Source organism: Medicago truncatula, chromosome 5 (genome assembly GCF_003473485.1).
Source record: "Medicago truncatula cultivar Jemalong A17 chromosome 5, MtrunA17r5.0-ANR, whole genome shotgun sequence".
NCBI lineage: Eukaryota > Viridiplantae > Streptophyta > Magnoliopsida > Fabales > Fabaceae > Medicago > Medicago truncatula.
In genome coordinates this window covers 6,791,328-6,802,367 of record NC_053046.1, presented here as the reverse complement: position 1 = coordinate 6,802,367, position 11,040 = coordinate 6,791,328, and the positions used below count along the sequence as shown (strand labels likewise).

Below are 11,040 nucleotides of genomic sequence, written 5' to 3'. Positions count from 1 at the left end.
TCTAAACAACACAATTTCTCAATCTCCCTAAAACAAATCAACCAAAATCTTCATATCTATTTCCTAATTTTTTTTTCCAGATTCAATAACAATGGGAAAATCAACCAAAATCTTCAAAACATCCACAACAACTACAACTAGCAGTTGAAAAAATCCAGCAATAAAAACCCAAAAATTAATTATTAAGAAAAGTGATTTTGGTGCTAAATCCAATTTGGTTAACTAGCACAACACCCAATTGAATCCAAGGTTGAAGAACAACACCAATTTTCAATTTTTTCTGAGGTAGATTGAGTGTTGTTGGTGTTTTTGAGATGATGAATTTGAGTTTTTAAATGTTTTATATTTTAGGTTTGAATAGGAATGAAGGTGTTGAAGATGATTTGATTTTGTTTGGAGATTTGTCTTTTTTTTCTTTGTTGTTGTTGCTGCTTATTGGGTTGTTGTTATTGTTTGCTCTTGTTGTTGGTGTTGTTCTTTTTTTCTTTTTCTTTTCCATGAAAGTGTTGTTAGTGGTGTTCTTATTTTCCAGAAAATGGGGGAAGAAGATGAAGAAAATAAATTATGTTTTTCAGCCAATGCCAAAATGACACGTGGATAGCAATTAACGTTTTTTTAGTAAAACTAACGGAAGGGACCAAACCATGTAACAGAGATAAAGATAAAGTACCAAAACAATCTTTTTTTTACTTAAGGGACCAAAGTGATACCAAATAATAACTTAAGGGACAAAAAGAGCAATTAAGCCTTTTAATTTCTAACTGTGTAGATTTGAAACAATGATCGGGTGGATCGACGTTCATGCACAATTTAACGGCGGAGAACCTCAGAAGTTGAAGGTTCGGTGCCTTGGTGTAACGTTAAGAGGTCTCAAGGATGAACTGACTGAATTCAACCAAGGAGTCAACCCCAGAGACACAAGGAGGATGGAACACATTCGGTATAAACGCCTAACGCTCGACGAGGAGTGAGTATCATTCACTTGAGTGGAATTAACGAACGACGAAAATGTGACGAGCATGTTTTGGGAGCACAACATGTTCTAGTGAATCGATATGCGGATGAGGTTGCTGAGATCAATTGAAGATATCATCAAAAGTTTGATTCAGCCAGAAGATCGTCATTAGGTACTGAATGAATGCACCTTCCAGCTACAACAATTGTTCTTGTTAGGCCGGTTTAAATGAAGGTATTGAAGTGTCAATGAATGGACCTTATTCTTTTGACAGTTGAATACTGTCATTTAAACCAAACCTAAAAAGAATTTAATCTTTTGAATTGAACTATGGGAATGCCGGTCGAACCTTGGAATCCTACTGCTTGGTAAGTTTGAATTTACCTCATTCAAAGGTAACACAATTGTTGTAGTTGGAAGGTACAAACGTCCAACTGCAACAATTGTCTTCCTTTGAATGAGATAATTCAAACTTGTTAAACGGCAGGAATCCAGCATTCGATAAGCATCTTGAATACTGGTATTGAAGTGTCAAGGAATGCACCTCATTCTTTTGACACTTGAATACCATCATTCAAGATGCTGATCGGATGTTGGAGTCATGTTGTTTAGCAAATTTGAATTTGCCCCATTCAAGGGTAAGATAATTGTTGCAGTTGGAAGGTACATTCTGGAATGTAATGTAATACAATGTAATGTGATAACATATATAGTTGAATATGCATAATACATTTTGTTTTGAATGGAACAATAATTATCTTATTTATCACTTTTTGAATTTATTTATTCATTACGCAATTTTAATTAGTTGAATTCACGTTAGATTTAATTAGTTTTTATTCGAATACGCAATTATTCGAAACGCGACTTTAATCGAAATTATTCCAAATGCGATTTTAATTGAAATTATTCAAAACGCGAATTTATTCAAAGTACCAATATGTCAAGCAAAATGTACCATAAAAAAAAAACATAAAAAAATATCCAAAACAATTAGATATTACAACTCATTAGATTCAATCATCTTGCTCATCACACAAGTCAATTGGGTTGTCCTCGACAGTCCCTAGGGCATCTGCTTTTGGCTGAGGACCAAAATAGCATGTCCTCCCGCTCCTCCTCAACCTCGAATGATTATACACCAGCACCTTCGAATCCTTCTTTTTGACGGATCCATCACATGTGATTCTGTGCCATGTCATCGGTGATTTTTCTTTCTTTTTGTTGTCACCCTCCTTCTTCTTGTTCAACTCGACGTTTCCCTGATTCTAAGACATATCTACATAAACAAATCGGCGATCAAAACCTACATCATGTCATAACAATTCTACAATAATTCATCAAAACCTAAACTAATCCTAAAAATTATACCATAACTAATCGTAACAATTCTATCACAAATTCATAACAACAAAATTTCAAAACAAACTTAAACTAATCGCAACGATTATACAACAATTCATCTAATCCTAAAAATTCCACCATCATTTCATAACAATTCTAACAATATAAAAAATTCAAACAACATAAACTATCGGAACATCATAAAATCAATAAACCTCTATAATCGCAATTTAACCAAAAAAAACTAACAAATTAATCACAAAATAGCAATGCAATAGGATTCAAAAAACTTACTTGATTTTGTGCTTGAAATTGGCTTAGAATGACTTATGCTTTATGAAATTCGCACCTATGAAAGCAAAAAACGTAACAATAACAATGGAATTTTGGAAACTCCTATGTTGTTCTGTTCATATATCACGAACACAACGGCAGTTAACTGCCGCTGAAAAACCAGCGGGTGTTAACTGTCGGCGCATAGCCTAACGGCAGTTAACTACCGCTGAGGGTAAAAGCATCATTTACTTTTACTTGTGTCAATATAAAGTATTCATTGTCAAAAAAGCAGTTATCCTTTGAATTTTGTTGACAGAACAGAGATGTACTAAAGTATGTCCACCCATGTGAGGCTCATAAAAGGTGCAAGAGTTTTAATAATGTCACACAATAATTTTTTCAACTACTTGAATTTAAAATGTAAAAACCAAATAAAAAAATTTATATTGAAACTGAAATAGATATGATGTTAAAATATTGAGACACTGCCTGGAAGCATTTTTTTTGTATTTATTAAAAAAAAAAATGCTTATAAAATTAGACTGGAGTACCAAGTTGAATCTTAACCATTAAAAAAAACATCATTATCCATTGCACTCATTTGTAAAATTATATGTCAGTGTGTTATGCCTAAATGCAAGCTAAACTCAATACAAAAGTACTGGTGTTACCTTGTTTTCAATAAATACTTCATGTGATATACACATGCATTTGTCCTTGCCCCATAACATATTTTTATAGAAGTTCATGCATTTCCTTTTTATATCTTTTCTTGGACGTTCTTTGGTAACAAGAACATCACCAGATATAAATATAAATACTTATTCATATCAATAATTCAGATGTATATATAAATGGCAATGCATATTCTCAATGTTTGACACGATGATATGAAACATAAAGCCAAACCTTATATTCAAGAGATTTGTCTACAAGTCATACTTGTACAAAATCCAATTCACTAAAGCATTATGTGAATCTTTTAAGGACATCAATATGACCCTACTTTGGCCATTTCTAAGTAATTCTAAAGCAAAGCAAAATTGTCTATCATTCAGAAGACCTACCCCCTGAATGTTTTTCAAGACTTCAATGCAATTTGGAATTGAGTACTTTCCACATACATAAGATGGTCCTGCAATACCATCATTATTAAGTTCTGTCGCTTCAACAAATCGTTCTATTTTTCTCATAGATGTTGCAAACCCAACCTTTGTTGTGTCCTTTGCCACTGTCTCCCCTATATCTTGTGATGTTTTTCTTTTCTTTTTTGATTGAGGGTTAGTGATAGGGATAAATTCATCATCAAGATTAAGTTCTTCATCATCGGATTCCATAACTTCTTGTGGCACATTCGAACCAATATTTTTGCCACTAGATTCAATAGCTTCTTGTGGCACATTTGAATCAATATTTTTGTCACTAGATTCAATTGACAATCCCACAATCGGTGTCTGTGCATTTTGACTTGTGATTGGCTTTGGCTCCCCAAATATGTGTTCCAACTCATCACGAAATTCTAATCCTTGATATCGAAATCTTGCAAATTTTGCATTCTCCTACATAACCATTAAAGAAAAGGATTTATACACATGATATTTTGCACTAACTTTCAAATGATAAAAAAATTAAATGTTTAGAATACTCACTCTTATTTTAGCGTCCCACCATGCAGAATTAGCTTCAATAGTTTTTGTGTGGTTGTTCAATTCCACATGAGTTTCTTTACCCATCAATTGTTTCCATAGAATCCAATCAGCCCTCAAACTATCCATTCTATTCTTCAATTGCTTTTGTGTATGGTTTCTTTTAGCACGGTTGTTAAATTCTACCCGTATTTCTTCCCATTTCTTATTCTTAAATGCAATTCCGGGTTTTCTAGTTTTACAAATCTCATCCCCACAAATGTTGAGCAACATTTTAGTACTAATTGGATCCCACTTTGCTTTTTCTGGAATTTCATGATTGCAGATAAGGCTTTCTTTGCTAGCCATAAGCTGCAATGAATAGAAAATAGTAAATAGTTCACGCTAATTATCAATTATGTAAATATTAGTATAACAGAGTAGTATCCAACTTAAGTATATTCAAATTTCCAACTAATAAGATATAATATTAAGAATCAGACATAACACCAGACTGTATTTTGAATGTTCTATATATATATAATATATCCCAATGAAATTTCAATTGCTTCTAGCTTTTTCAAAGGAAATGTATTTGGGCTGTGTTTGGTAACACAAAAAAGCTAGCTTATAGCTTGTTGGATTAGCTTATAAGCTCGTTAGATGAAAACGTGACGTGTTTGGTAACAAGCTTTTTTCATGAGCTTATAGCGTTTTTTGAAAAGCTATTTCAAGTAGCTTTTTAGCTTATAGCTGGTAGTTTTTTATATTTTCTTCCAACTTTAACCCTATTAATTTAAATTAATTAAACAACTACCCATGTTCATCTTTATAACCGCCCCATTTTTTCCCTTAAAAAAAATGCCACACAGTTTTTTTTTAAGGAGCACTTTATATATATATATATATATATATATATATATATATATATATATATATATATATATATATGTATTTTTTTAAGGAAATGCTTTATATTTTGCTATAACTAACCTGCCGTACACCACACAAAAAATAACTAGCCTATTTTTTTTTAAAGGAAAAAATAACTAGTCTTTTGTACGTTGTAAAATTTTATATATTCTAACTCACTTTTTGTTTCCACCTTTCTCTTAATTTTGGGATACATAAAGTAGAGATCAAAATTGTCGGTGATTTTTTTTTTTAGGATTAAAGGTCGAAGAATTTTTTTATGGAGACTAAGACCAAAAGTTTGAATATTTATAGGGACCAAAAACATATTTAACTATAATTAAAAATATTAAAAAATAAATACATTACAAAAAAATGTTTCTATATGTATATTAAAAAAAAAACATGTCCTTTTATGTCATTTTATACTTATCAGCCACTTCAACAGCTAATTTTACCAAACACATTATTTTTAATAAGCAAGCTTTTCAGCTATCAGTCATCAGCTATCAGCTAGCTTTTCAGCTATCAGCTATCAGCTATCAGCTATCAGCTAGCTTATAGCTTATTTTTACCAAACAGAGCCTTGGTAAGGAAAATGTGTTTATAATAATAGTAACATACTCTAGCAACAACCAAACATGCAAGCATAGACACACACACACACAAACAGAGATCTTGTTGAAGGAAATAAACATTCAGTCTTTGTCACTTTTGGTTAAACTAGTTTGCTTTAACAATAAGAAAGTTGTAGATTAAAACTTTTTCTAAAGGTTAACAAATGTAACATAGTGAAATATGTTGAGAATCACACAGACCACTGTTAGTTAAGACTAGGGAAGTTATCAAGTGCTGAGAATGACATTTGATCATGCAGTAAGTTATTTAGTTAGTTAGTAAGTTAGTTAGTTAGTTAGGGACATAGTACTAGTATAAATAGAAGTATGTGTAATTCATTCGTCATATTTTTATCATAAAGTTACACCATGAGGTTTATGCTCATTACCCTGCAATTTGGTATGACCTCTGCCTTTCATAAAATGACACGTAACAACAACCACCAAGTCTTTCCTACTAAGTGAGGTCGGCTACATGAATCAAATTACGCTATAATGTTCTATCATAAATCATATTTCAGTCCAACTCATTAATTTCCAAGTCTTTCCTAATAGTTCCTTTGATAGTTTTTCTAGGTCTTCCTCTGCCTCTAGTGATCTGACCATCCTCCATCTGGTCGACTCTCCTTACTACATAATCCATATGTTTTCTCTCTCTATATGTTCAAACCACCTAAGCCTGCTTTCCACCATATATTCTTAGAATTTAGGTTGGGGTCTAACTCAACCTTACAAAACTAGTTTGTAAGATGGGGAATACCCCTCTCATAAACTTATATGCAAACCTTATTTCGTCCAATGTAAGACTCTTAACAGACACACACCGCCGCATCTACAACTGGACATCTCGAACATGATTTGAGTGGCGCGAGAGCGGTAACCTAATAGGAGGTGGTCATCTAATGGATCTTGTTTAGCTATGACACCATATTAAAATTTAAAGTTAGGCCTAACTCAACCCTTACAAAACCGACTTGTAAAGTGAAGATTTCCCTCACTTATAAACTTATGTCCAGGCCTGATCTCATCGAGTTATAGGGGAAATATTGTTAAATCGACGCAAAAGGTTCCAAGCCAAAGACATAATTAAGTTCTGACAATGATTTTGTCCTAACATTTGAAGGTACTAAAAACTGTTAATTGAGAATTAAGAAGTAAGACACTAAACATACATGATTTGCCACAATAAAACCACTACATATAAGAAGACTAGATCAACAATATGACATCAAAATAATTGTTGGAAAACATTTAAATTTTTCCCTAACCCTAATTTCACTTTGCATGGGGATATGACTGCCACAACAATCATTGATATAAGGATCACACAAATCAGAGACTTTAATAGCTAATTTTACAAACTGAATAAATGAATTTGACATAGTTTAGTGTATATATCATAGTAGGAGAATAAACAAATTTGATACATTATTGATAATAAAGAGAAAAGGATTATACACACATGCAGAATCGAACCGAGAGAGAGAGAGAGAGACAATGAAAAAAAGGAAAGGGAAGTTACCCGTTGATGATAGGGATGAAGCACGATATGGCAGAACCCGGTGGTGGTGGTGGTGGTGGGGTTGGGAGTGGAATAGTGAAAACTAGGCTAAATTATTAGCTTTTTATAATAAGTTTTCTAAAAGCTTCCATGTGAGAGTTTGTTTTCTAAAAGAAAAAGCTCCTTACAATAAGTTTTCCGAAACAACCTTTGACAGTTTTTTTTTTTTTTAAGGATTACTTGGAGTTTTTTTTTTTTTTTTTTAAGGAATTATTTGGAGAATCTTAAAAGTGTCCTTTGGACATGGACTAAGTAAACATAAGTAAAAACATTATATTAGAAATTGCTAAATAATGATGAATTTAATTTTTTTAAAATTTAAAAGTTGTAAATTTCAATGCAAATTTACTATTTTTAACTTCTTAATAAGAATGACATTTATTAGTATGATCGTTTTTATTTTAGTGATTGGATACGATATTTGCAAAATCATTCAAATTTTTTAATAATTAATATTAAAATATGACATATAATTAGGTAATTGAATGATATTTACATACATAAACAAACTTCTTAGGACGCCACTCTTTTCACCGTTTATTTTTTATGAACAAAATGATATTCCTAAAGTTTTAGTTGAGTGTGTGCACCTCTAGTTTGATCAAATCACAAGTTTTTTTATTTATGATGATGAACAGAAAAATCATATAAATCACCAGCTCTCCAAATTTTACCTATATTAACAGAGAGACTAATGTTATAATATTGATCGACACAAAGGTTCCTATTTTGCAGTACCTATTAATAAGAGATTAATTTGATTTGCTTGTGAAAATAAGAGAGACTAGTTTGGATTGAGTACAATTTTCATCTCTATCTATAATCATTTTTATAAATCATCTCACTTATACTACACTCACTTTTAATTCGATGCAGAACTCTTAACCCATACTTGATATACCAACTATGGCAGTTAGTTATCTTTGATCATAGATTTGTAGTTACTTATTTTCCCATCTAAAGTTATGCTAAAGAGATTGGAGGTGCCACGGAGGCTGCAAATCTTCCACGTCTCCTCAAAGTTGTACACGTGTAACTCAAAGACAGAGTATTACCCTGTTTTGAATTACGTACACCGTAAGATTAGTATTTTGCTACAACACATTTTAAAGCAAAAACCAAACCATGCGATGCTCTTACTCCCATATAATATATAGTGTTCTACTCCTACCTTAGAACAATATCATTAATCAATCACAATACTTCCAATGTCTACGGAAGCAACAGCAGAAACAAAACCTTTCACAACTCCCTCTCATACTTCAGGTAATAATTTTGTGTCGCAAGACAGTGGCAATGACATAATGAATGACATAGTACTATGGAGGAGGAAGAAACTTAGTGCTATTGTTCTAATTGTGGCAACATCATCATGGATGTTGTTGGAAGTTTGTCAATTTAACTTCCTCACTCTCATCTCATGGCTCGCTATATTTGTTGTTACTTCAATATTCCTCTATTCCAATATGCTTACATTTTTCGGCAAGTGAGCACCTTCTCCTTCCTCTACTTCTTCTAATGCAAATTACTCTATTTTTCCATTATCTAGTAGCTAGAATCTTACTTATATGCTATGAAGCACATACATCAGACGCGACACGGACATTGACACGCTATATTTTTTATCCCTAAAATTTAGGGAACCGCCAAACTTGTTGAGGCTGGAATTGAAAGAAGAAACAGCTACGAGAATGGCAAAGACAGTTCGAGCATGGATTGAAAAATCAATAAGGTGGTTGTTCGTGGTAAGCATAAAGGAAGACTGGCCTGTGTTTGTGGGAGTTATGGTTAGGTTGTTGGCAATCTCTTATGTAGGAACTTGCATGGACTTCCTAACATTCATTTATATAGGTAAATTCACGATTTAATTTCTTTTATTCATCTATTTTTTTCCCTTCTTGAATTGATTGTATTAAATTTTAATTTTGTTTTGTGGTATAGGTATATTAACTGGTATGACACTTCCTATAACTTATATGAAAAACGAGGACAAGATCAAGAGATGCATGGAGTGGTTGAGGGAGAAGTACAAGAAATCTTATGAGATTATAGATGAAAAGGCAATTAACAAATTCAAAAGTAGAATACTAAATGATGAGAAGCAAAAGGAGAAGAAAATTGAGTGATTTGTTTTTGTATAGCTAGAACCAGAAGCTTGTGTAAAAAAATTAAGCACCGTATTGTAATATTTTTTTTATAGACGTAATGTGATGTTAATAATAATGGAATAACTTTCATACTACTTTTTGTGATAACTGGTTATTCAAAAAATTATTTGTCATAGTTGGTTAAGTATATGAATTTATTTATTTTTTGAGGGAAAGGATAGGAATATTTGTTGACCTAAAATCGTGATTCTAATTTATTTCAAAGAAAAGAAGAAGAAGAAAACCGTAAATCAAATTGACGGCTCTTTTGTGCAAGCATGTTATAACATATACTTGTGACTGCATGATGCTATCACAAATGGATCTGTGGCGCAATGGTAGCGCGTCTGACTCCAGATCAGAAGGTTGCGTGTTCGATTCACGTCAGGTTCACAATTTGGTTTTTTATTCCCATTATTCCCTATTTTTCTTGAAAGTAATATGGGAAAATATATTTTGACTATTGAAACCTTCTAAACTATAGAGAATTTTGATAAAAACTCATAAGCATCTCCCTAATAGTTTAATCATCATACACACTCAATTGTCATTGTCCTCTTTAAGTGTGATAGATAGTTGATTGTTGGAAAAATCTAGTGTTCATGATTTCATGTACTGAGTAAGCAAAATGTGTCTCTTTAGCCAAATATTGAATATGCTAATACCCTCGGTTGAGAGATTTGATGATTTTTCTGTGTGCAGGTTTCACATCATATGATTGATAGTCAAATGTCCATGTTTACTATTATAGCATAAAGTAAATGGAGAAAAAAAAGAAATATAAATTTGAGATTGCAAAACTAAATCGATTGATGGTGTTATTATCTGAGATAAAGACTGGCTACACTCTCGGCAGCACACACATCAAATTCACTAGACTAAGACCAATTCACAATTTTTTCGGAACCATCTCCATTTGGCTTCTTCAAATGTAATGTTGATAGAGTTATTTTTCAACAACATCTTGTTCCAGTACTGAAATGTGTGTGAAAGATGATCAGGGTGAACTTTATGATGGCCAGATGGGATTGGTATTGCATGAAGTTTTAGGAGGTTAAATGTGAATCTTGAGTTTATATCTGGCTCTACAATGAATTTTAGCTTCAGTTTTGAGTAATGTTATTTTTGAGTTAGATTGGGAAGTAGTTGATGATATTCAACATGTAAAATTCAATCTATTGGAATATGACCCATGGTTGTAAATCTATTTTTTTCTAGGTACAACAACTTTCAAGTTGTTTTCACCAGGCGAAAAACTAATGATGGAGCTCATGTTTTGGCACAAACTTCTATCTCTTATGTTCTTCATAGTGATTTCCAGTCTCCTCTTGATTGTATTCTGAATCTCTTAAAACATCCACAATAGAGGATGTTATTGTGGATGATTTACCCAGCGAGGCTAAATAGGTACTCTTATTGTGGAGTAAAATATTTTGGTCTTTATAGAGAATTTAAGACTATCAAAGCATCCTCTCTTCATTTATCGCATGTTCCATCAAATAAATTAAATTGTTTCATAATAAATTTTATTGAAATGTAATGATATAAAATTATTTGTATGATCAATTTTATAAAGAAAGATGATGGGTGAGAGAGATTGAAT

The 11,040-nt window shown here is 32.1% G+C and overlaps 2 protein-coding genes and 1 non-coding gene across 3 annotated transcripts; 2 read left to right on the top strand and 1 right to left on the bottom strand.

Annotated features, from left to right (window-relative positions):
• Positions 1-3,464: 3,464 nt before the first annotated feature.
• On the bottom strand, positions 3,465-7,409 carry LOC11407378 (uncharacterized). Its single transcript, XM_003611776.4, has 3 exons — positions 7,252-7,409; positions 4,225-4,572; positions 3,465-4,134 (listed from the first exon to the last, which is right to left on the bottom strand). Exons 2-3 carry the CDS (start codon positions 4,567-4,569, stop codon positions 3,505-3,507), a joined length of 975 nt encoding a protein of 324 aa, XP_003611824.2. The 5' UTR covers positions 4,570-4,572; positions 7,252-7,409; the 3' UTR covers positions 3,465-3,504.
• A 992-nt stretch (positions 7,410-8,401) lies between these two features.
• On the top strand, positions 8,402-9,545 carry LOC11421792 (reticulon-like protein B13). The gene is made up of 3 exons (XM_003611775.3): positions 8,402-8,776; positions 8,930-9,141; positions 9,232-9,545. The coding sequence occupies exons 1-3, from the start codon at positions 8,499-8,501 to the stop codon at positions 9,414-9,416; spliced, it is 675 nt and encodes a 224-aa protein (XP_003611823.1). The 5' UTR covers positions 8,402-8,498; the 3' UTR covers positions 9,417-9,545.
• A 213-nt stretch (positions 9,546-9,758) lies between these two features.
• TRNAW-CCA (transfer RNA tryptophan (anticodon CCA)) lies at positions 9,759-9,830 on the top strand. Its single transcript has one exon. It is a non-coding gene; the product is annotated as a tRNA-Trp (tRNA).
• The last annotated feature ends 1,210 nt before the right edge of the window (positions 9,831-11,040 follow it).

Excerpts from the sequence above, each read along its gene's own strand:
- LOC11421792 (XM_003611775.3), top strand. The coding sequence starts at position 8,499 with ATGTCTACGGAAGCAACAGCAGAAACAAAACCTTTCACAACTCCCTCT. Across the intron at positions 8,777-8,929 it reads ATGCTTACATTTTTCGGCAA|GGAACCGCCAAACTTGTTGA; the intron begins GTGAGCACCTTC and ends CCTAAAATTTAG. Across the intron at positions 9,142-9,231 it reads CCTAACATTCATTTATATAG|GTATATTAACTGGTATGACA; the intron begins GTAAATTCACGA and ends TTTGTGGTATAG.
- LOC11407378 (XM_003611776.4), bottom strand. The coding sequence starts at position 4,569 with ATGGCTAGCAAAGAAAGCCTTATCTGCAATCATGAAATTCCAGAAAAA. Across the intron at positions 4,135-4,224 it reads GGTGGGACGCTAAAATAAGA|GAGAATGCAAAATTTGCAAG; the intron begins GTGAGTATTCTA and ends ATGGTTATGTAG.